At 47.6% G+C, this 25,251-nt stretch overlaps 2 protein-coding genes across 3 annotated transcripts in view; both read left to right on the top strand.

Moving 5' to 3' along the window:
- Tdrd1 (tudor domain containing 1) overlaps positions 1-9,618 on the top strand; it is a 43,259-nt gene extending 33,641 nt beyond the window's left edge. Inside the window, exons 19-25 of one of the 2 annotated variants that reach the window (XM_035443058.1) lie at positions 2,594-2,701; positions 4,099-4,215; positions 7,276-7,443; positions 8,644-8,856; positions 9,022-9,039; positions 9,403-9,446; positions 9,526-9,618. In XM_035443058.1, coding sequence (XP_035298949.1) covers positions 2,594-2,701; positions 4,099-4,215; positions 7,276-7,443; positions 8,644-8,856; positions 9,022-9,039; positions 9,403-9,446; positions 9,526-9,618 — 761 coding nt within the window. Of the gene's footprint in view, positions 1-2,581; positions 2,702-4,098; positions 4,216-7,275; positions 7,444-8,643; positions 8,872-9,021; positions 9,040-9,402; positions 9,447-9,525 lie in introns of both variants that reach the window. The other variant, XM_035443056.1, reaches the window with a different exon arrangement.
- Positions 9,619-22,987: 13,369 nt separating this feature from the next.
- The window catches only part of Vwa2 (von Willebrand factor A domain containing 2), a 29,473-nt gene continuing 27,209 nt past the window's right edge, over positions 22,988-25,251 (top strand). The window contains exon 1 of the mRNA XM_035443055.1: positions 22,988-23,039. Within this exon, the coding sequence (XP_035298946.1) occupies positions 22,988-23,039 (52 nt within the window). The remainder of the gene's footprint in view (positions 23,040-25,251) is intronic.

The raw sequence follows: 25,251 nt of genomic DNA, 5'->3' as shown, positions 1-25,251 counted from the left end.
TTCCTTTAATATATTATTTATTTTTATTTTATGTTCATTGATGTTTTGCCTGCATGTATGTCTTTGTGACTGTGTCAGAAGCTCTGGAACCAGGAGTATGAAAAGTTACGAGCTCTAGACAGGGATTCACTCTGTAGCCCTGGCTGTCCCAGAACTCTTCTCTGGAGACCAGACTGGTCTTGAACTCACAGAAATCTGCCTGCCTCTGCCTGCCTCTGCCTCCCAAGTGCTGGGATTAAAGGCGTGCGCCACCAATGCCTGACCTTCTCTTCTGCTTTGTGTGTGTGTGTGTGTGTGTGTGTGTGTGTGTGTGTGTGTGTGTGTAGTTTTGATTCTGCTTAGGTGTGGTATTCTGTTTCATGTATGTACATGTACACGTATGTACGTATATGTGCATATGATATGATTTCACTTTTCTCTATAGCTACATAACATTATATTGCGTATGTGTCATGCAGCTGTTGCTGACCATTTAGGCTGGGTCCATGTCTGTCCTGAGCACCTGGTTGGTCTGACAGTGTTATGAGCAGGTGTCTTGTGCTTTACTGACTGCATCCTCCAGGTACCAGTGTGCCGTGCTGAAGTACAGCCACAGGCAGGGATTCTGTTGTTAGCTTTTGAAGCACCTCCATATGGATTTCCATAGTGGTGGCTCAGTTTCCATTTAGCAGTGAAAAAGTGTTCCTTTCCCCACACGCTGCCAGTGTTTATTGTTCTTTGTTTTCTTTAAGGTTTAGAAATCCTAAATTTGTTATTTTTTACTTAATTTTATTATTTTTTGAAAGCTTCATACATGAGTACTGTAGTTACGTCTTTCTACCTCTCCCTTTGCCCTCTTTGATGCCGCCTGTTCTTCCCGCCCAAATTAACAACCTCTTGTTGTCAGTACCCTGACTGGTCAAGGTGTCTCCTTGACACAGTTTGGATTTGCATTCTCTTGACTGTTAAGGATCTTGATCATTAAAAAGTTTCATGTTGAATTTTACACTTTTACTGGGGAAAGTTATCTTTGCACCTTCTAGATGTCTTTTGTAACCTCACAGCTTCAGAACAGTTATGCTGAAGGTACAGAGACTCACTGAGATGCTCAGACCATGGGTCTGGTTAACATGTGTGAGTGAGTGAGTGTGTGCATGTGTGCTTGTGCGTGTTGAATTTCTAGGTTTTTAACAATAAAGTTAACCAGAAATTATAAAAATAACTGTTGGCCATGTGTACTTACTTGAAAGCCATCTGTCCAGGTCACTGGCTGTATGCTGATTGGCTGATTTGGGTATTTTGGCATTTAATTTTTGGAATTCTTTATGGAGTCCAGATATTAACCCCAGTCAGGTGAAGAGTTAAGCTTTTCCCAGCTGTAGGCTGTCGTTGCTGGTTGGTGGCTTTTCTGCGCAGGAAGCTGCTGGTCCTGTGTAGTGAGTGGCATTTGTCAGTCTGTGCTTGGTTCACTCCCCTAGGGCTGTTTGACCCGGCTGTTCCAGACTTTCAGATCCCAAGATCTTCTGTCCCTCTTGAGTTGATTTAATGCAGGCTGAGAGGGATCTAGTTTTGTTTTTCTGCTGTGAATCTCCAGCTTTCTCTGCTGTATTTTCTGCACTGTGTCTTTTCACACCTTAGTCAAAGACTGGCTGGCTGTCCAGTAGTTGTCTTTGGGATCCTCTTCTGTTGGTCTGCAGGTCTGTTTTGGTCTGCAGGTCTGTTTTGTGCCAGCACTGTGCTGTGTGCTGGTCTGTTGCCATGGTTGTGGGATGTGGGTTAACATCAGGTACTGAGATAATTGAATTACTTGCAGCATCACCCTTTGTATTTTGGAGTCTTTTGTGTGTCTATACATGCATTAGTGTTATTTTTCTAGTTCTGTGAAGAATACGTTTTGGAATTTTGATAGGAATAATGTATAATGTGTTTAATAATGGCAGTCACTTCACAGTATGCACTGTCCTAACCCTTGAGCACATGAGGTCTTCTAGTTCTCTCATTTTCTGTTTTCTTTTTTCTTAATCACTGCAGCTACACACATGACAAAAAAGGCTCATGGGTTGAGGAGGGTACAGTCTTAGCATGGCAGGCGAGGCATGGTAGCAGGAGTGTGGTGGCGGCTGCTCACTTTGTGACATAGTCAGGGAGCCGAGTGGTTGGTGTGAACCCTGGTGCTCAGCCCGCTCCCTCCGTTGTAGGTTTCACGGGGCTGGGGGGGGAGAGGGAGGGGGGAGGGGGGCACCTCCACTCACAGTGGGTCTCTTTGCCTCAGTCAAATCTCTCTAGGATAGGAGGACTTTTTTGAACATTCATTTTAAATTTAGTTGTTAAACATACATCACATAGAAGATAATAACTTAAAATTTTGAATAATTGTTCTTTAGTAATATTTTGCAGAAGTATATTAGCTCAGATCCTTGTTATTGAATAACTTTGTAATGTGTACATACTCTCGGAGTTGAGTATATCCATTTGTGAAACAGGTATCTTGGAAACTCTGACATGTTGGTAATCAGCTTTCAATGAACAAATTTACTGACTGAAAATTGGAGAAAAGTGTTAACTGTATGTGTTTAAAGACCTGTGCCTCGTGTTTTTCCAGCCCTCCCATCAGTGGAACAGTGGAGGACGGTAGAACTGCCACTGAACAAGACTGTGCCAGCAAATGTGCTAGAAATCATAACCCCAAACTTGTTTTATGCCATCCCCAGCGAAATGCCAGGTGAGGCTTCTTAAAAATTGTAACCCCGAAGCCTAGTTTTAACAACACAAAGGATATGCCCTTTCAGCCACCTCCTCAGCAGCCTGGGTTTCCTGTGATCTATAGCTTCCTACAACAAAAAAGTCCTTAATTTCTTTATTTAAAACACACATTATCTACATTGAATTGTATTTACTAAGCTAACCGTCAGTCCTATAAGTGAGCTTCAACCAGAACTATTTCCAATATATTATAAAAAAAACTTAGTAATCAGTTAATAATAGTTTTTTTAATTAAAAATTATTATTTGCTTGTCTATAACCTGGGTCCATTTAGTCCTGCAGCCCACAGATCAGAGAAGCATGGTGTGCCAAGTATGAGTAAAGCCCTTCTAAGGGAAATACCGGGAGTGGTAGTGTGTTATTTGGATGTGAGATGATACAGATTTTGGTATCTTGAATGCATATTTCATTTGATCAAATTGAGAAAGGCAAAGTTGTGATGTAATTCATATGCTGATTTAATAAGCTTTTTATTCTATGCAGATTATTTTTCAGTAAGGGTATAGATTGAGTTATGAAAATTTCTCAATTCTCAGTAATTAAGCAGCATTTCTATAGCTGTTTGTATACTTCTCAATATGTCATACAAAATAAAGTGATGTTAAGTATTTCTCAGGCCATCGGAACCATGGATTGTCACAGACAACCCTGAACACCTTCTTTTCACATACACAGATTAAAGGCGATATTTTGTGATTTTTGGAAAAAAGTTAAAGAGCAATAATTGTTACCGCTATCCGTGGGTTGTCAATTTGAAGCAAAGTTTATTTCTTTCATTGTTAAAATGCCCCAGGATAGATACCTGCTAACCGTACCCCACTGACTTTCTAATGCTGCAAGGATGGTTTCATATACATTCAAGACATTGCTTAATTATAAACTTCCCTTAAAGAAGAAGAGAAACCGCAAAACCAATCTTATGTGCTACTTTTCTTTATGACTGGGCTCTAGTGTGAAACACTTGTTTCTAAACAGTAAGACTACTTAAGCTGATGCGGGCCCAGCTCTTGGCACCTGTCTCATAACCCAAGCTCCATCCCTAGAACTCCATCCACAGAGGTGCCATGACACCCCACATTATAAATAAGTGTAAAATGGAAATAACAAAATGTAGTCAGTAAATTTTCACAAGAGTGAGCACACTTGCAGAATCGGCCTCATTAGGAGATAGGCCCTCCCGACACTCTCCGGCCCCTCAGTCCAGTCTCCCTGCATAAGGCAGCCAATGGTGAGTGTATTCATTTTAAAATGGTATATATCTAATACTCAAGGGCTCTTGGTGATTAGGCTGGGGATTCTTTGTATATGGTTGCTGTACTGGAAATTGTCTCATGCTGAAGAATGCTTGTATTTCAGAAAATCAAGAGAAGCTGTGTGCGTTAACGGCAGAATTGTTAGAACACTGTAATGCTCAGAAAGTCCAGCCATCCTACAGACCACGGGCGGGAGAAGCATGCTGTGCCAGATTCACAAGTAACACCCCTCTGAGTGAAATGCTGTGGGGGAATAGCAGTTGTTAGCTGTTTGTGAGATGGTGTAGATTTTGGTACCTCCAATGCATATTCCATTTGGTTAGACAAATTAAGGGAAAACTGTGACTGACTTTATATGCTGGCGTCATCTTTTCCATTCTGTAAGGGTTATTTTTAGGTAGGGGCATAGCTGTATTGAGTTAACCAGCTCCAAGTATGAATGCTGTATTATGGTGGCTCACTGATGTGCCGTGTTCCGTATTTATGGAACTCTGCATGTAAGTGGACCAAAAGGTAATTAGACCACCTCAGGAGATAGGCTAAACATTTCATGTCAGCGATTGCATTGCTGATAGAAATAACACTTGCTGTGAATGCTCTGATTTGTTTCCGGGAGGTGGAGTCTGATCAAAGAGGTGCTGTGGGAGTGGGCGTGGTACCCACGGCTCACTGGGCAGGTGGGGCTATTGGCAGGGCTGCAGCAGAGTACCCAAGGAGACTAGGCTACTTCTAATCATAGCTAAGACCAAGGTAAGGGAGTCTTTCATGGAACACTCCAGCTCTCAAAACCCCTGCCTGGGTTTCAGAGGTCTTCTAAAGGCAGCTTTGTCCATAGACGCGGAGCAGACGGTTAACAGGCATGAGAAGGATGGTCAGAGCTGGGAACCTCTTCCGCCATCTTAGTGATGTGACTTCTACCTTGTTTTGCTTTTGTATGGCATCTGGATCTGAACTTGCCCTCATCTTCGTCCCAGTGGAAGTTAAGGTGTAAGACTCCTTCCTCAGTGTGAGGCCACTCCCTGCAGTGTTGTGGTTCCAGGTTCTTCCTAGCTGTGGGTACTCTGGTGCTTTCACTGTCCCCACGCCTCCACATTGGTGTTAACCCTCCGTGAGCTCTGCACGGACATTACATTACATTACATTTTACCATAATCTTAAGTCCAGTTGCTTGTCCTCCAAACCCGGCTGTCATGGGGTTTGTCCCCACCCTCATGCTGAGCACTGTTTGAAAGCAGTGTCTGTCCCTCGCTGTCCTGTTGATGGCGGTGTTAATTGGATTTCTCTCCCATTCCACTGAGGTAGCCGAGTCCTCGTTCCTTCACTTGATCTTCCCTCTCTCTCGTTGGATCTACTCCAGATGTCTCCATGTGAGGTGAAATTCTTGAATTTGAAAAAGCCTGGCCTTGATAGCTTGTCTACATACAGAATCTGAGCTAGAAACCATGTGGTCAGGAACACCAGTCTGCAAGTGACACAGACTTCTTATTATGAAAGCTCAGCTTTAGCTTAGCCTTAAGCTCTTATGACTTAAATTAACTCATGTTATGTTAATCTGTGTTCTGCCACGTGGCTTTACCTCATCTTGTACTGACCAGCCTGCTGGCAGCTTCTGCCTGTCTTCCCAAAGTTCTCTCTCTGCCCTGAAGACCTGCCTATGCTTCCTGCTATTGGCTGTTCAGCTGCTGCTGCTGCTTCGTCTTCATCTTCCTCGTCTTCATCTTCCTCGTCTTCATCTTCCTCGTCTTCATCTTCCTCGTCTTCATTTTCTTCGTCTTCTTCCTCTTCCTTGTCTCTTCCTCTTCTTCCTCCTCTTCCTCTTCCTCTTCTTCCTCCTCTTCCTCTTCCTCCTCCTCCTCTTCCTTGTCTCTTCCTCTTCTTCCTCCTCTTCCTCTTCCTCTTCTTCCTCCTCTTCCTCTTCCTCCTCCTCCTCTTCCTTGTCTCTTCCTCTTCTTCCTCCTCTTCCTCTTCCTCTTCTTCCTCCTCTTCCTCTTCCTCCTCCTCCTCTTCCTCTTCTTCCTCCTCCTCCTCTTCCTCTTCTTCCTTCTCCTCTTCCTCCTCCTCTTCCTCTTTTCCTCCTCCTCCTCTTCCTCTTCCTCCTCCTCCTCCTCCTCTTAAAAACACCAGTCACAGCAATACATCTTCATGAACTTTGCAAATATCCCACAACAAAACCGTTTTTCCTGAACATTTTGAAGCACTGTATTGTGTGTTAGCTGTCAAAGGATGGACAGGTTCCCTGGGATGCGGATTTAACCTGCATTGTCAGGACCTTGTGTGACCTTTCATCCTGTGGTTTTCAGGTTGGACTGTGAGTTCACATGGTGGCTTTCTTTCCGCCTCATAGTGGGCTCTAAGTCTGGGAATGCGTGAGTTTGGGCCTTTCCCCCAGACCCAGAATTTAGTCCCTTCATTGATTCTCTCCTGTTTCTGCCCTGCTGAGGAAGCTGCCGAGTCTGTACTGCCTGATGTGGACTCTGCTGAGAGTTTATTTGCTTCCTTCTCTCTCCTTTTTCAGGAGTTCTTTGTCCCCTGACTTTCTGCACTGAGGTCTTGATGGTCACTTTAGTGTCACTAGCTCTTTTGTTTCCCTGGGGTGTTTGTCTCACTGTGGTCCCCTTTTTGTTTTCGAGGCTGGAATGTCCTGTCTTCTGGCTCTGTGGCACATTGCCCTTTACCCTTTGAGTGTGAGTGTGTCTGTGCTCCTTTGCCTCTGCTGTCCCCAGGACCTGCTGTGTCTGCTTTGACCTTCTCTGTCATGGGAGAGGCTTTCTGAGATGGGAGCTCACACACAGCAGCATTTAGCCGCTTGTGGCCTTCAAGTGCAGGCATGCTGTGGTTCCACTGGTAGCTGGACAACATCTGGAAATGCTCCCCGGTGTGGTGGCTGACTCCTGATTGGTGTGTACATTTGACTGTGTCTTTGGTAAACTCCCCCCCCCCAGCCCCCTGCCTGGGCCTCGAGGCTGGGACTGAAGGGCCCATGTGACCCTGCTTGGCTTCCTCTCTGCCCGCTTGGCTCAGCTGTGAGCTGCTTCCACCTGTGTGTGTTTTCTGGCTGTGCAGAACTGCATGGTCTTCTTTCATGCCCTGTCTTGTAGTTTAAAAAGGAAACCAGAACTTTTAGAGTCTCCATAGAGGGATTTGGAAGGAATATAGAAAAAACCTCAACTCTTGATTAGATACTTTGGTGTGAGCTTTTAAGTGTTGTAGATAGAACCATCTCACGGAATGGGAAGGGCTCTGGTCTGCGACTTCTGTGCTAAGACTCCTTTGTTTACAGGTGATGACCTCTGGTACCGGGCCATCGTCCTGGAAGCATCAGACTCTGGTGTGAAAGTACTGTACGCAGACTACGGAAACATGGAGACCCTTCCTCTCTCCAGAGTGCAGCCAATCCCCGCCAGCCACCTGCAGCCCCCCTTCCAGATCATTAGATGCTCACTCGAGGGTGGGTACACAGCTCTGTTGCTTTCTGGATTTGTTCTGTGGAATTTTTATCTTGATATTTCATAGCTCTGTGTCTGAATCAAATGGTTTATATCAGATTGTTACCAGTGGTTGGGATCTGGGCCAGGTGTTTCCAGGTTCTTGGCCTCTTGAAAGACCTGGGAATTCAGGGCTCACACAGATCTGCAGAAGATTCAAGGGAACTGTATTTGGAGCAAGCAAAAGTGTTTAGAAGGAAGCACTGTCAAGATGGACAGCGGACCAAGTGAGGGTTATTGTGTGGGGTCAAGAAAAAGGGAGAGGTGGTTACTGAGCGAGTACTTAGCGCATACAGGTGAAAGACCTAGGCTGCCAAGGGCAAGTCTTCAAGAGTGTGCAAGTGGGGTCCCAAGCTAAGTTATCCTTAAACTTGCCTTCCACTAAGTAACTTCTCAGCAAGAGTTTTCAAAGAAATTTTGTATCCTTTATTCTTGAATTAGACTATATTCCATTTGTAATTCTTTGAGGTTGCGGGGTCAGAGTGGCAATATTTGGAGAAAGTGTTTTGCTCCCTGTTGTGAAGCTTTAGTGGCAAGTGGCAGGGTGTGAACCCAGATGGTGTGTGGAGCACCCAGTGGTTTTGGTATCCTGTCACTGCTCCCTGCAGGAGCCAGGGATGTTCACTGGTAGCGTTCTGGCCTCCCAATTGTGCTTCTAAAGCAGCCAATGATCCACTGTTGAGCTGAAGCTTGTGCAGAGCAAACAGAACGATGAAAATGGCCCTGTCCCGTAACTGCTTGCTTCCTCTGCTACGCTGCGTCCTTAGAACATGGAGACTGGGCCGCATCTGCTTTGTGTGCTCGGTGCCTTACAGCATGCTAAACACCCACAGAAGCCAGCAGTCATGCTACTGGTTGTCTCATCTATTAGATAACTCACCTAAATAGGGTCTTTAAAAAGAGACACATGGGGTTGAAGAGCCCTCCAGTGGTTCAGAGCACTTGCTTGTTCTTGCAAAGGACCTGAGTCAATTCCCTTCACACACTTGGTGGCTGGCAACCATTTGTAACTACAGTTGGAGAGTGGCCAACAACTTCTTCTAACTTCCACGGGCACCAGGCACACACAATACACATGAGTGCAGGCAAAACTTTGATACGTGTGAAAAGTGATCTATAAGAAAGATTGTGTAGTTTTACTAAGCAGGGTTGCATCTTTCCAGGGCTGATGGAACTGAACGGAAGCTGTTCGCAGCTAGTGATGGAACTACTGAAAAATGCCATGCTGAATCAGAGCGTGGTTCTTTCTGTGAAGGGAATTTCAAAGAATGTCCACACAGTGTCAGTTGAGAAGTGCTCTGAGAATGGTATGGTCAGTATCGCCGAGAAGCTGCAGATGTGTGGTCTAGCAGAAAAGCCCACGTCGAAACAGAAATGTGCTTCGGTGGCAGGTACCTCCTCAGATGGCGTAAACAACACGCAAATGTGTGCGAGCCAGCCAGATGGTTGGCTTTGAGTTGTCCTGACTGGCTTATTTCTTACACTTCAGTCCCCTCCACCCACTCCTCCTGTGTGCCCTGAGGTCGATGACAGCTTTGCAGCAGGAGTCAGGACCCAGAGTTTTGGAATGGTTACACGTTGTGCCTGTGCCTTTCTAGTTCCCCTTAGTCATCATCAAGGAAAACAGCAGAATTCTTTGTGTTTTTGAGATGAAATCTTCCTGCTATCCCATGAGATCTGCATTTGGCAGACCCACCCTCACCCAAAAGTCGTCCCATACATTATGGAAGACCTAATCTTCAGATGGGAGTCCTGGTCTGTGAGGGTCTAGAACACAGCAGATGAGTGGGCGGGGCCTGTTGTGTGTAGTTGACACTCAGACACAGGCACAGACACAGACAGGTGCAGGCTTGCTGAGGTCTGGAGCTGCTAGTTTCTTCGTTGATGTGACCTAGTGACTGGCTTTGTTTGCTTGCTTTTAGAAAGAACACACAAGGACTGTTGCTGCACAGAGTTACAGAAACAGGTGGGTATAGTTCCCTTGTGTCAAACTGCACTCCTAACATTGTGAGAAAGTAAATTAACTATTTCCTTTTCATCTATAGATGGAAAAACATGAACAGATTCTTCTCTTCCTCTTAAACAATCCAACCAACCAAAATAAATTCATAGAGATGAAAAAGCTGCTGAAAAGCTAAGTACGTTCTGTGTTTCTTTCCCTTCTGTGATTGCCCATAGAATGTCAGCAGCCATGCTGCCAGGATGGAGTCAGGCACCTTGTGAGCTGTGCTTTTATTCGAGGGGTCCCTGTCCTAGTCAGTGTTTTTGCCCTGCTGATTTTCCTCAATACTCCCAGAGCACCTGACTCATGGGTTTCCACCTGCGGAAGCCTTTTCTTATTGTTTGACTTTGAAATTGCTCATGTTGTTGGTACATAGAGAGTCTTGTAAAGATAGTCATGGGTTGGAGCTTTGCCTCAGACTGTGTCCAGACTTGAGCTCATCTCAGGCTGTATTTGGACTCCACTGCAGTAAGTTAGCACCTAACATGGGGGAGGCAATGGAGCAGCAGGCTGTGCTGGCTGCACCACTGGGGGATGTGCTCTCTGGGGTGTGGCGGCTCAGGAGCTGAGCAGCAGTGTGACTTTGATTCGGATACACTCTGTTAAGGAAGCCCAGGTAAGCCCTCAGCCAGATGCCAAGAGCAACAGTTCTTATTGTCATGATTTAGTATCTTTATAAACTTGATTTCTGTTTTGTGCTTCAGATGTTGAGTTTGACAGTGATTTTAACCAGAGACAAGAACCTACAGTGAGTGACAGGCTGGAGTTGGCCCCGTGCCAAGGCCACCCACTTAGTCACCATTAAACTCACTTTTGTCTCTTGATCTGTGCAGTGAGCTTCCTTTAGAAAAATGCCGACAATGCTTTTATGCAATTTCAGATACAACTGATATTTTTGTTTCTAGAAAATTATGGGGCTGAGTACCTCAAAAGCTTGATTTACAGCACATACTAGTTTTGCCCATCTGAGTACACTGCACAGCGCTTTACACTGGGCTGTGCCTTATTTACCTCACACATGCCCAGTCCTAACAAACACCCTTGAAGGAAGCAGAAAACAAGCCAGGCCGTCACTGGGGAGGCAGACGGCAGTGACTACAGCTCCGTGGCTGCCAGCCTCACCTATTTGATTAGTGCCAGAGTAAAACATGTGAACAAGAGCCCGAGGAGCAGACAGGAGGCCACACACTGACTTCTGCACCTGTGGGCACATCATGCACACACCTCATCCCCCATATACCTGCACACACTGTGTACCCCCCGCCCCCACAGTAGAGCCAATCTTATTGTTAGATGAAGAAGCAGAGGCTCATGACGACATGTGCACACATACACACACACACACACACGTACACAGAGCGCGCACACACGCACTTCACACACACTGCAGACTGGGTCTTACAGCCTAAAGGTGAGGAGCTGTCTCAGGCTACAGCATCTCTCCAGGTTAGTGCAGAGCGTGGTGTTAGGAGGTGATGTAGGTGCTCACACACTTTTTCTCAAATTAATGGGAAATACAATTGAATATTCTTACCCTGATTAATCTTCCTAGAGACAGAGAAATGTATTTAAAATTTTGAGACTTTAATAACTTCTGTTTTTTGTTTTTTTTTTTTTAATAATTATGAGTCAGGTATGCCTATAATACCAGCCTTGGGATTTGAGGCAAGGAGACTGTGTCAGAGCAACTTGGTTTAACAAGACCCTGTCTATAAATTATCATGTAATTACATAAAAAGGTGTTGCTCAATTATAAATTTCTCAAATAGGAGTCCTAATATGTTTCTTAAAGAGATAGGTAATACAAAATTGGTCTTTATATTTGGAAAGAGCTCTAATAGTTGTGTTTTATTTGTGAAGGAGGGTATAGTTATCTCTGATTAATGCCAATATCAATAAAAATTAAACACTGTTGTGTTTAATCTGACAGGTATAATCTAAATTTATGTAAATTCAGTTAAGGTACTTGGTTTGCTTGTACTTTCATAAACCATAATGATGGTTGATTTCTCTTTCAGAAACAGCATCTCTGGGAAATAAACACTCAGGAGGAAGAGACAACAAAAGCTGGACTTGAGAAAGAATTTTTCTGTTTTGTACTTGCTTAACTTTGTTTTGTTGGGTTAGCTCCCCCCCCCTTCTTTTCACAAAATACTTGACTCTTACATGAGAGAGTCATGTTATAGCCAGGCGTGATGGTGCATACCTGTAATCCCAGCCAGGAGGGGAACGAGGCATTGAAGGCCAGCACGGTTGCGTAGTTTGATGCTTTGTCACAGTTTCTGAGGAGACAGGGAGTGGGGAGGAGACACTGAGTGCGGAAGCTAGAGCCTCACATGTGCTAGGCAAGCGCTCTACCTGTGAGCTACAGCCCCAGTCTGGCATCTCCTGCTGCATGAAAGTCCTGAAGAAAATGAGTGGGCACAGCACTGGATAGATCTACCAGATGGACAGACAATGGGCTTCAGCATTGTCTGTACATTGGGACATTTGCTAATGAGACTCCCTGTCACCTCTGCCTCTTCCCCTAATAAATGCTGTTTGGTTCCTTTGCTTCTGAATTACGTGCTCCCATTTCGTGGCTTGTTCCAAGAGCAAACGCTGCTTCTCCTCTTGGGCCATGGAGGGTGTCAGTGAGCCCCAGCCACTGTGCTGGGAGGAGGCTTGCTGCTCTGCCCTCCGTAGGCCCTTCTGCTGTGTTAGGACTAGTTTGTAGCCATTTGCTTCGTTTGACTTCTGCTCTAGAAATAATTTACTATGTTCTGAGACACAAATTCACATTTATTTTCTCATAGCACATGACCAGATTCTCCTCAACTGGCCCATGTGCAGATTTGAGAGCTGACACCTTCCTGACAACCCCAGTTTCCTATCAGACTGTTTTCTCTTGTTTCGTTATTGTCAATGTGCGTCAGCTCTTCTGTTAAATAGGACTTGTCCTCGTGTAAAAAGTTGATGTCCTCTACTTAGACGGGAGGGACTAGGAGACGGGAAATTCCGGGGAAGGTAGGTGAGAGGTGACACAGAGACAGACAGACGCCATGGAGCTGAGGACGGAGTAGCAAGTCCAGACCCTTCTCCAGTAAGATAAGACCATGTGGAAATACTTAGATTAATAGAAATGGGTTAATTAAGACAGCTAGTCAATAAGAAACCCTAGCCATCAGCAAACAGTTTAATTATACAAGTCTGTGTGTGTTTATTTGGGGGTCAATCGGGCCAGGACCTGGCAGGACAAGAAAATCCAGCAACAACAGGGCAATTTGTAAAATTACACATGAAAAGAGCAGCTGGGCAGTGATGGTGCACACCTTTAATCCCAAAACTCTTAGTAGTCTACTGAGAGAGTTCCAGGATAGCTAGTGCTACACAGAAACCCTGTCTCAAAAAACAGCAACAACAAAACCAACGGAGCAGTTACTCCATAACCAAGTGTTGGGGCCCAAAAGGTAAGGCAAAGAAAGCCTGCATCGGAGCTCACAAACTTTAGATAATGCCCTGAAGAACAACTCACAACTCTCTAGAAGAGAAAGACTATCACTTCAAGTAGCTGCCCATTTTCTGACACAAGAAGCCTGTGCCTGGGCCAGTGACTTCTCCAGAAAACCTCCGGGCCAGGCTATGGTGAAAAGTCTCAGCAAGTGTTTTGAGCCAGAGTAGCATTGCTACCTTCCCCGATATGTTTGCATGGTTGGGGCGATAGGGATAGAACACAGGCAGACGGTGTGTTCCCAACCTATGTTGAAGCTTCAGTCATGAGATGAAATGTGAAGTAACCCCAGGTTTAAAAAAAAAAAAAAAGCTAGGGATGCCCAGAGCTGAAATAGGGCCCTTCCAGGGAAAGGCTGACTAGGCAGAAGTGGAGGGTAGGAGCCTGTCGGCAGTGACTCCCTCCAGGCTACTGTAGGAGCAGCATGGGCTATTTGCCACATGAGCCGGTGTTAAGTGTATATGCTGCTGGATTTTGAAGGTTCAGTAAGGTATGAGTTGATTATACGTTGAGATGGAGTTCATCTTTCTATAGCCACTAAGACATTTAAAATTCCGCATGTCCCTCTCTCACCTTCACACTCGGGAGACAAGTCCCTACTGTGTGCTCAGGCACTGAGGAGTGATGTGTACCAGTAGATGCTGACAGAAGGGATGGATTGAGTGGAGAAAGAAACTTAAGCTTCTTCTCCAGTGAAGTCTGAAACCTCAAAGTTGCCAGGAGTCCATTTTCCTGAAAACTGCCTGACCAGAAGAGTTGGAAGCCAACTGAGAACCATAGAATAAAACTCAACAGAAATGTTAAAAGGGAGGTGTAACCCCAGGTGTGGTGGTGCATGCCTTGAGAGGCAGAGGCGGGGGGCGGGGGATCTCTGAGTTTGAGGCCAGCCTGGTCTATAGAATGAGTTCCAGGACAGTCAGAGCCATTACAACCCACCCACCCCTGAAAAGGCAGTGTAAAAATACAAAGTTTGGTATTGATCTGCCAGGTTGGCTCTTACAGGAATAGTGGAGAAAGGTGCAGGAAATGGGGGCCAGAGCAGCTTCCTGGAAGGCAGGTTGTTAAAAAATTAAAACCTGCCAGGCAGTGGAGGCGCACACCTTTAATCCCTGTTGTAGAATATTAATTTAAGGTGTGCTACTTTGGTTTATGCGCTGGAACATTTGTTTAATGATGCAAAGATGTGTTTGATTAAATAAAATTCACCTGCTGGCAGGAGGCTGGGTCAGCAGCTAGCTGACAGGAAGTGGTAGGGAGCAGCCAGGTGGAGAAGGTTTATAAGGAAGTTGAGACGAAGCACAAGGACTTCCTGAGAGGCGTGAGCTGTTTGCTGTTCGGCCTCTTGGGGATGCAGAATTCTATCTCAACCTTTGAATCTTGATTTCTTAGTGGAATGGAGATTTAAATGTTTTCTTAGTAGCTTTGAAAGAGTTGGTGCCTGAGGGAACAGAATCCTCTCAGGCTCCAGCTCAGGCAGCCTAGCTGCTGCAGGTAGCCGCAGAGTGGCAGTTGCTGAATAGGATAGCAGTAGCTTAAAAGGCAGTGACAATTAAAAAAAAAAATTGGCACCCCATGTCTGGCACCATTATGTTTTTTCTCTTTGCGGGGAGGGGGCTAGTACCCAAATGAATCTCACATGGAGGTTGATTTTCAGTCATGAATGTCTGACCTTAGCTTGTTTCTTGCCAGCTTTTCTTTTTTATCTCGTCTACCTTTTCTCTCTGTGTTTTTTTCTTTCTTCTGCATTATCTTACTTTCCTTCTTACTCTGTGTCTGGCCCCTGGCATCCTCCTCTCCTTGTTCTCTTGCTATTCCCCCATCTCTGTTCTCCTATTTATACTCTGTGCCTGCTAGTCCACCTATCCTTCCCCCTCCCTCTCTGTTGGCCATTCAGCTCTTTATGAGGACCACAAGGTGTTTTAGACAGGCACAGTAGCACAGCTTCACAGAGTTAAACAAATGCAACACAAACAAGTATCACACCTTAAAATAATATTCCCGAACAAATCCCAGCACTCGGGAGGCAGAGGCAGGCAGATCTGAGTTCGAGACCAGCCTGGTCTACAGAGCCAGTTCCAGGACAGGTTCCAAAGCCACAGAGAAACCCTGTCTGGAAAAACTAAAGTATCTGGTCAGGAAGAGAGCTTAGTGGAGAGAGCTTACCTTCAAGCATGCCAGTGTGATCTCAATCTTCAGAACCCACGTGGCGGAAGGAAAAGACTCCCCCAGACTGTCCTGGGACCTCACATGTGAAGCCTGCACACACAGACAGGTGTCTGAAATGTAATTTTTGAATTGTGTATAACTTTCGGTCTAGGAATTTACTCTTAGCTTGTTTCCAGATGTAACCGGAAAGCAAAGCCCCACAAAGAGACCTAACTGCAGTGTTGAATCCGAGACTTTAGCAAGTAAGTCTTTAATCTCAGAATCTAGGAGGGAGAGGCAGGCAGATCTGAGTTCGAGGTCCACAGAGCGAGTTCCAAGACAGCCAGAGCTACACAGAGAAACCCTGTCTCAAAACCAAACAATAAAGCCTGAGCCCTTAGCGCTGAACAGTAGCAAGTGGGTACGTTTAGAGCGGTGTGTGAGCCACAGCTGTTCAGCATGACAGTCACGTCGTAGCAACTAGGATGAAGGAGTCCTGTGGGAGGAAACAAGTCCCTTCCAGTGGCTTTTAAATGTACTCTCTTGCTTTCTAGTTTTTAATTTTTCCAGCGAGCACACACACTATGTAATTTTGATGTCTGAAAATGAGAGTTTATGTGCTCAAGAGTTCCTTCCAGAAGGCACATGGCTTTGTTCTGGGACACTTGAATCAAATACCAGGCACCTTCTAAGTTAGAAGAACGCTGGCCAAACGGTCTGATAACCACCCAACTGCAGTCACTAACAGGCAGCTTGGCAGAGGACAGAAGCCACGACAAATAGAAGCGATGCCAAAGCCAACATTCCCGCAAGAGTGGCATGGGTAAAGCCTGCACAGCAGCCAGCGCGCTGTGACCAGGGCCGCACTGTTTGCAGCTGTCCGCAGGCAGGAAGTGTTTACGATGCTGCGGTTGCAGGTCGCCGGGACAGAGCGAGGGGCGAGGTGGGCGCGGATCCCCACCGGCTGCACCCCAGCAGCCAGCCTCGCCTCAGCTGCGGGAACCTACAGGTGCCCCACGTGGCTGCGAGCCGGAGCCCAGCCTGCGCCGCCCGGAGAGCAGCTGCGCGCCCCGCGGGTGGGAGCCCCACGCCTTGGAACGGGCGGGGCGGGGGGGGGCGGGGCGCACCCCACCCACCCCGGCGAGCGGAGCCCAGCCCTGGGAGCGGGGCCCCTACCTGCAGCACCGAGCCGAGCGCCACCGGCTTTGTTCGCTTTGTCTGCTCGCACCTGAGCGGCCTGCCGGGAAGGTCGCTGTCCCAGAGAACGCACCGGGCGCTACGCCAGGTAAGGGGTGCTGGCGCGGGGGCTGTGGGTGGGAAAACCCGAGCTGCCTGGCGCCGTCGCGGGGACCCCCTTCCCTGGCTCCGTGGAAGGGGCTGTGGTTTTGAATAAAAACTTTGGGAAAGTGTGCCCCACACCCCGTTATAAGCACACAGATGCTACAGCATTTCCTCGCGGTTTTCCAAACCAGGCAGCCTCGTCCTCCCAAAGAAGTTGCTGCAGGAAGAACTCTGGGGAGGTTCGCGGGCCTGAGAACGAGGCAAGGATCGCGCTTTTCCTAGAATGCACGAGCGGGAGACTTGTCCGCCGCCTTACTGCTCCCTGCAGAAACATCACCTGGCTCAGCTCTGTCCCCTGGCCTCCTCCAGCCTGCCCTGGACAGGCCCTTGGTGGCCTGCTGAGACAAAGTGGGAGGTTTTCAGCACATTGAAAACCTGAGATTTAAAAATCTGGGCCTCAGACGGAAGAAAAGGGATGATGGCTCCTCACTGCCTTTGCTTCCAGAGCTGCCTACTTCAGCCTAGACTTATCAATCAGTATGACTTACCACTATAAGCTCCCTTGATTAAATAAACCCGAGACCTCTCTAGATGCTTATAGATTCAGCCCTAAAACCCCAACGTTCGCTTTGCTCAGAAATGTCTTTATTGAGGGGGAAACAAAACAAACAAACAGGACCTGTCAAAGTGGAGTCAGAGCCTCTGCAGTTGGCAAAAGCCAGGAGGTTGGGCAGCCCAACTAAACTCTACTGTCACTTGTCACACAGCCCTCAGGCCCTGCTCTTCTTTTGTGGACATCTAGCTCAAAGCTACCTTCTAGGGATGAAGAATTTCCCAGACTCGATTCTCAGGCAAATCTCAGGGACATAGAGGGATTCCTTCCTTCCTTCCTTCACCATCTCAGTGTGCTTGGAAACCTGTAGAGGAAGTATTTCTCATCAAATCTGGTTTGGGTCATCAAACCACCCCACCCCACCCCACCCCTACCCCCACCAGGCTGTGGAACAAGCTAACCAGAGACCGATGTTTCTATGGTTGAATGGATGGAAAAACTTGACGGCTGATTTTACAGTTTTAAGTTTACAGCAGAACTGAGCAGTGGTACCAAGACTTTGCATACACTTCCTGCCTTCGCCCGCCCCCAACCATCAGCCTGCCCTGTTATTATCCCCGCCACAGTGGGAGTCTCCAAACTCCCTAGCTCAGGACTCTTGGCTTGGGGTAGCCCATTCTGTATAGTTGGACAAATGTTTACTTCTGCCCTAAAAGACTCTCTCTGCTTGGCCCACTCTGTCCTCCGCAGCCTCTCGGCAATGGCTGGTCTTTTCTGATGTCTTCACGGTTTACCCTTTCCCAGCTGTCATTTGGTTGGATCATACAGTAAGCAGCCTTCAGAGGGCTCCTCCCACCCCTGGCTTTTAAAGGAACTTCAGTTACAAGAAGGCCATCGTTAAGGGGCAGTGATGACACTGGGACTGGGCTCCTGGTCTTTGTTTTTGTTTTTTTTAAATGCCTTTGTTAACCGTACCCTTACTGCATGTGTCCCTACAGTTACAAAGCATTTTCGTTTCTAATACCTGACAGCCCTGGGCACAAGGCAGGTACTTAATTTCCTTGGACAAATGACATTTTCTTTCTTCATGTGAGTGTGAGCGAAAGCCGCAGAACATGGGCTAAAAGCATGCACTGTGCACCACAGTAGATTAAAAACAATTGTAATAAGGAGGTGTTGTATGAACTTTCCCTGGGGAGATGGGAACAAAAGTCGACTCATCCCAGATAGGTCAATGGCAACACACCGAAGTCTGACTCCTCCAAAGTCCAACTTTTTGGACCAGTGAGTTTCTCAGACTTGCTCACAGAATCAAAAGTCTTGTCCCAGCAACTTCCCCGTAGCTGTGGCGATAGTCACCCCTTCAGTAAATGTGCACGCTGCAGCACCTCTGAGCACGTGTATCTGGAGTAGAATTGCATACAGCCGGCAAGGAGCTTCGGGAGGGACGGCTGAGAGCCCAGGTGAAGGTGTGGGGACCACATGACCCTCCTACCGTGTGTGCCAATGGGCTCCATCTTGAGGGCATGTGTGGTAGGAAGTCAGGGCTACTCCGATTAAGAGGGTATTGTGAAAGCCCTTCTGCAACAGGATTATGATAGAATTGCCAATCAAAAACACTTTCCCCCCAGTAAGACTGTTTCAGAATGCCCCACTGTGTCATCTACACAAGGCCACCAGAGGGACATGCAGGAGGACTTGGCTTGTCTGCATTGTGCTGTCTGGGCACCTGGGACCCTGCTCCTAGAACAGCTGAATACATTTGAAGTCTCTGCCTCCTTTTGCCCTTTCATCTTCAGTCCAGCCTAGAAGCAGCCCGCCCCCCCACCCCCACCCTGTGACTATCTGTCAGTCTGCTCTTCTAGGGCCGTGGTTGGTGCTCTTTGATGGGGTTCTGATGTGTAATTAGGAAAGGTAGCCTTTACCCAAGGGCCCTTTAAACTGGGCTTCTGTAGCATCTTGCCAACCTTCCCAGGCAAAGAGTCGGATAGTGTCACCTCCATTATAGAGAGAAGAAAGCTGAGATGCTGAAGTGAGAGAATTTACTAGATGGCTCATGCTCCGGCCTCTTCTTGGCTTATTGATGGGGTTTCTACTCTGCCTAGATATTGCGCCTGTATTGATGTGGCCGAGGGGATCTGTGCTGGATGCTAGGGATGCAGTTTTCTAGCTCTGTAACCTTAGGTCCTACTTTCTCCCAGTCTGTTTCCCTGTCTGTGAAAATGGATGTGTGAACATCAACCCTACAGGCCTGAATGCTGTTAAAATCAGTGAGCTGAGTGTCAGGGTCTCTTAATGTCAGGTAGAAAGCAAACTTCCTCTCAGCAAGGTTTTCTCATGTTGTCTCACAGTTAAAACAGCAAGGCCCTAACCATTCTACAGGCGAAAGCACTGAGTTGGGGCTGATGGTTGCCAAGCCCCACGGGTTGTAAGCCAAGCTGGGCTGGAATCCAGTCTCCAGAATTAACAGTACGTGTGCTGTCCCCTCTGAGTTCCATGTGTTCACAGCTTTGCAGAGCTGTACACCCCACAGATCATGAGTCCAGAACAACATGGAGCAGCCAGGTGGGCCTCCAGCTCTGCTTTGTCTACAAACATCTTGGTAGATGTGAAGAGAAAGGGAGCCTCTCTGTGTCCAGTTTGCAAGGGACTTGGTGGTGACACAGCCTTTGTTCATCCGTCGTGCTGATTTGTACCTGTGAGACTCTGGCTTCTGTAGGTGTGGTGGCTCTCTTTAAGGGGCGTGGCCATTCCTAGGACTCCTTAGCGTGTTTTCCCTAGGTGGGCATAGTGATGCATGTCTGTAGTCCCAGCTACTTGGAGGCTGAAGCGGAGGATTGTTTGAATTTAGCAGTTCCTGCCCAGCTTAAGTAGAATAGCAATACCCTGTCTAAAACAGACAAGACAGAGAGAGGGCAGCGTGGGGAGAGAGGGAGAGTGGAGAAGGGGAGGGCAGGAAGGGCTCTCTCTGGCATATCATACTAGAAAAAAATTGTCCTCTTGTGTTAGGTCTCTGGGCCTGAGAAAGGTGTTTTATGTGGAAGACAAGGACAGTGATTGTTACAGCAAAAGACAAGCAAGGACTTCCTGGCTGCACCGGAGCCTTCCTCTGGTTTCAGTCTCCCTGCTCAGGCATTGGCTGTTATAAAGAACTCAGGTTTCCATCCTGCAGATTGGGGAAGGCTTACAAGGAACACTCTAATTAATCTGTGGGAGAAGTTCTATTTTCTCACAAGGTGGAAGTGGTCTCCTTTTTCCTGCCCTCTTCATATCTGATGATGGGAAAAGATGGGCCCCACCCCACAAAGCTGCCCTGGGTGGTGGCCTCTAACAAGCAGCCTTGCTTTGGCTTTTGTTCCTTGCTGTGTCTGAGACATGCAGTTCTTAGTTTGCATACAATGGGATGATTTAGCAACAGACCTCACATACCTGGTGCAGGTGCTGCAGGGGTGTAGCAATCAGAGGGGATGATCGGGACACAGCCTCCCGAGTCAATCTGCGAGCTGCCTGGAAGCCTGGAATAACACACGTGGTGAGCATAGGTAATGGGAGGGAAGAAAGGGGGCAGTGAGTAAGGCATTCTGTAATGGAAAGGGCTTAGCAAGGTAGACTTTGCAAACGGTGTTGCTTCCTGCCTCTGGCTTTGCAGATCGTCAACAGGAATGCACAAGACCCTGGCAATCTTACCACGTGCTCCAGTATAGGAATTAAAGGCAGGTGCTAAAAACTGCCAAAGGACCAGATTCAGGGTGTCATGTGTGTAATTAGGATTCTCTTTCTTTGTTCCACCCCATAGTTCATAGCCCTTTTCTGGATTCCCAAACTTGTGCCACAGTGCTTCTGTTAGGCCTCCTGCCCGATAGCGCTCTCCCTTGTGCAACATTCTCCTAGAGTCTTCCCAGGATCCTGAAAGTGGTGGATCAAGCAGCATCCTGGGAGGCAAAAATGGACTCCAATCCACTGTCTAGCCCTATGGATCAGCATCTGTAATGGGGATGGCGAGATGGGCATGTAATGCCTGGCTTGGAGGGTCAGGAGAGAGGACCTGAATATGTGGAGCCTGGTGGCAGCCTGTATTGGATGTGTCCTGGGTAGTAGTAGTTGTCTGTTTTTACTGCAGAATTCATCCTTATCTAAAAACTCATCTAGGCTATATGTAGTGTGCATCTACAGTCACAGCCACTCAGGAGGCTGAGATATGATGGAGTCCAGGAGTTTAAAGGCAGCCAGGACAATACAGATTGATCCCATTAAATTTTTTTCCCTTGGCATAGAGCCACTGGTTTGACTGTTGTTAATATTGTGAGAATGTTTTGAGATCTATGGAGACCAGGATAAGCCTGGATATCTGTGATGGTTGGGTGGGGGAAGAATCTGGGTGCTAAGAACACCACATAACTGCTCCCCAGCTTGGCAACCACAAATTCAGTGAATATGAACACCAAGGTATCCCCGAAAGGTTCCTTCCAGCCCTCTGCAGATGGCATTAAGGTGTTACCCAGGCTTGTGACTGTACAGTACAGGTGCCAGGGCTTCCCCAGAGATCAAGACACCATCCCTGGTGGCATCTGGCAGTCAAGGTAGTCAGATCACAGGACAGTTTGGGTGTGGGCTGTGTGAAACAGGGGGCAGGCGGGAGAGATGCCATGTGGGCAGCATTTGCGGGGAACTGTTTTCCATGCAGTTCCCAGATGCAGAGTGCCAACGTCAATTTTGTTTTAATGAGCAGAAAGGTAGGAAACCGAGAACGCCCAGCTGGGCAAGCAGAGGCATATCCACAGGTGAAGTTGCTTACATTATTAGCCCTGTGGCGTGGAATGGGGGGCCTGTGTTTCCTGGTGCCTCAGTAAGCAGGAACCTCCCATAGCTTCCCTGCAAGCTGGGAGTGTGCTTCCAGAAGCATTTACAGGCCTGAGCCCTGGCTTCTGCACATGCTTGGGTTTAGAAGTTACAAACCTAGAAAACCACACTGATGCTAAGAAGTAGGACAGGCGGCATTGGGAAGTTTCTGGAGCCCTACAGTGCCTGGCTTCCCACTGCCTCCTCTGTCTGCCTCCTACCCCCATTGGCAGGTGGGCAGTGTAAGGCATAAGGGAAGATACACGCTGAGAAAAAGTCCCGAGTCTGCCTTGCTGGCAGACAAGGATCAGCAATCACACAGCCCCCTCAGCTGTCCAACGGCTTCCCCAGCTGCCTTTTCCCTTGATGTACCTGGGACTCTCCTGATGTCATTTTTCTGGCAACACTGAGGGAGCAGGGTTCTCTCTTTTTTTTTTTTTTTTTTGTCAGTTTGACACAGCTGGAGTTGTCTGGGAAGAGAGGGATCCTTAATTGAGAAAATAATGTCTCCACCAGACTGGCCTGTGGTGGCATTTTCTTGACTAATGACTGATGGAGGAGGCTCCAGCCCACTGTGGGTGGCGTCATCCCTAGGCAGGTGGTCCTTCCTGTGTTCTATAAAAGAGGAGGCTGAACAAGCTAGGAAGTGGTTTGGTCTCCGTGCCAGTTCCAGCCTCCAGATTTCTGCTGGCTTCCCTCAATGATGGGAGCCAAATAAACCCTTTCTTCCCCAAATTCTTGGTCATGGTGTTTTACCACAGCCACAGAAAACAAACTAGGGCATTTTGCAGCTGTTTCTCTGCACACAATCTCAGTAACTGGAGAGAGGTTTCCTGACTTGGTTAGAAGATGAGGGTGTGCCTTGCTCGCTTCTGGAGAACTGGAGGAGGGCGTTACTTTAAAAGGGATCCTATGGCCTGCTGGGACCCTGCAGGGCAAGAAAAATCTCTCCCAAAGGCTGTGGAGACCTTGACTGGATTTGAGGCAGGAGTGATATCTGGAAATAGATGGCTGAAGGTTAGAGTATTTGGGGAAAAGCCTTCATGGTTTGGGGCACTTGTCTTCTCCAGGCTGCAGTGATCATGCTGCGTCCTCCAGTGTGCTGTCCCTGGGTGTGTATGAGAGGCCTGCTGTGGCCAGTCACAGAACTTGGTGCTGATGTCTGCTTTCTTTTCCTGACCCTTTAGGTCTGACAGCATGCCTCCATTTCTGTCTCTGCCAGCTGTCTGCCTTCTCCTCTTCTCCACAGGTAAGGTGTCTCTAGATGGGCTGTAAATTTTGAGGGTTTGGCTTATTTCCAATCCTACTGACTTTAACTTCAGTTTTGAGAAAGATATTTGTGAATGTAGAGAGGGCAAAGAGTACGCTTGCCCATACGAGCAAATCCTGAAGCCAGAGGTTGATGTCTGGTGTCTTCCACCTTAGTTTTTGAGGCCAGGTCTTCTGCTGAACCCACAGCTCACCCTTTTAGCTGGGCAGCTGCCCTGTGAGCCCCTGGGGTTGTCCTGTGTCCCCCACCAGTGCTGGAGTTACAGACATGCACCACAGCTCCCAGCTTATAGATGGGGACTGGGGATACGAACTCAGGTGCTCACGCTGACACAGCAAGCACCTCACCCACAGATTTTAGCTTTAATAGTCTCTTAAATCTTCATCTCCATTGCTTGGTAGTCTCCCTAGCCTAGTTCCCATCTGCTTGGGCTTCTACGGTTGCCTCCTGATGAACTGCTTGGGTTCGCCTGGCCCCTCCACACCATTCTCCACACAGCGGCCTTTTCCGTGTACATATCTGGTCACATTTGCCCCTGCCAAAAGCTTCCAAGTGACTTTCTACTTTGTGAGTCCCCCGTGGCAAGTGTCTTCCTTTTGTATAGCACTCTTACTTTCTCCTTTTCACAGAGGTTCTGATTCCTGGTGGCCACTCTGCCCAGATCACATCCCCCACCCACCCCCACGTCCTGTCACTGTTACCCGAGTAAACTCCTTCCCATCATATTGTGCCCAGCACAGGTCTTCTGGGGCTCCCAGATTATGTCAGTTCTCTGTTCAGCCACCTAGATCCCGTTCCCTATAAGACCAGACACAGAGCTTCCTTCTGTGACTTTCTGACCACTGATGGCTTCCTCGGGGGGGGGGGGGGGAGGTGGGAGATGGGGGGTACAGTTAGCCGAGTGACTTAACAGGTGGCCTCTGGTCATGGATCTCACCAGTGTTCCTGCCATGGGGAAGGTAGGTTTGGGGTTCCTGCAAAGTCTTTAGAAATGAACAGTACTTCAGTGTTATGTGGCTGTGAAGGAGTCTTTGACTACTGGGCTCTTTGTCAATAACTCAGACTCATTTCAGGAAACCTTTGTGTCTATGGAATGCAAGCAGAGAGCAGAGCTATGGAAGACAAAGCCTGTTCCTATGTTGGGGAATTTCCAGGGAGCAAGGGCCCCAGGGGATTATGGGATAAGCTGCTGCACTCTCCAGGAGTTGACAGACAGCCCCTGATGGTCTCCAGTGCAATGAAGCAGAAAGCCCATCCTAGATGCTCCATACCATGGGACTGTGCTGGGTCAGCTTAGTGATGGGAGGCAGGACTGCCCTGCTGCAACAGGAAATGGAGACCAGAGCAGTGCTCACGGAGCCTGGTGAATGGAGAGGAGCCAGGAAGCAGAGCCTGGCGGGTACTGAGTGAACAGGCTGCCCAAGTAACACCTGTGTTGGTGTTGTTCCCAAGTCCAACATGCTCTTAAGTGTCTTGTCTGCTATCAGTTTCCCTGCAGTTGCAAACCCCGTGGCTCCAAGCTGCTGTAGCGCAGGACTCCTCCTTCCCGCCTGGCTCCCCCATGGCTCACTGTCATTTCATCTGCCCTTGTGCTTACTTGCTGCAGGGCTCTCCACCCCAGGCTTGTCCCCTTGCCTGTGGTGCCGCCCATTGTGTTATGTCCGTCCAGGAACTCCAAATGCAGTCTGCAACTAGATACCCATACTTTGAAGCTGCAGTGGGGAGCTGGCTTTGCAGAGTAGCTCCCTGGGTGTCCTCCCGCTCAAGACATCATAAAACAGTCCTGAGCCCCTTTTGGTGTGGTATCCCCACCTTCGAAGGTCATTTCTTATTTTTCTTTGAATTTGGGGTGCCAGAAATTGACCTCACAGCCTTGTGGCTGGCATATAAGCCTTCTACCCACTGAGCTACACTCCCTAACTGCTCATAATCTGTTATAATTTGACTGAATATAAAAAGCATGAAAAACTTATCAGTGAACGTGTTACTCTTAAACCTTTCTGCTCTTGATCATATTAACTATATTGTAAATATATCAACATTTTTTCACGTTTCTGTTTGTTGTCTGTCTTTGGCCCTTCCCTAGCACAAGGAATGTTGAAGGAGAGGGCCTAATGCCGTGTTCCCTCTCACTGCCACTGTTTGCCCCTGGTTTGTTTTCAGTTACAATACTGCAGGGTCGAAGGGTAGA

The sequence above is a fragment of the Cricetulus griseus genome, chromosome 3, assembly GCF_003668045.3.
Source record: "Cricetulus griseus strain 17A/GY chromosome 3, alternate assembly CriGri-PICRH-1.0, whole genome shotgun sequence".
Taxonomy (NCBI): Eukaryota; Metazoa; Chordata; class Mammalia; order Rodentia; family Cricetidae; genus Cricetulus; species Cricetulus griseus.
This window is presented reverse-complemented; position numbering and strand designations above follow the sequence as displayed.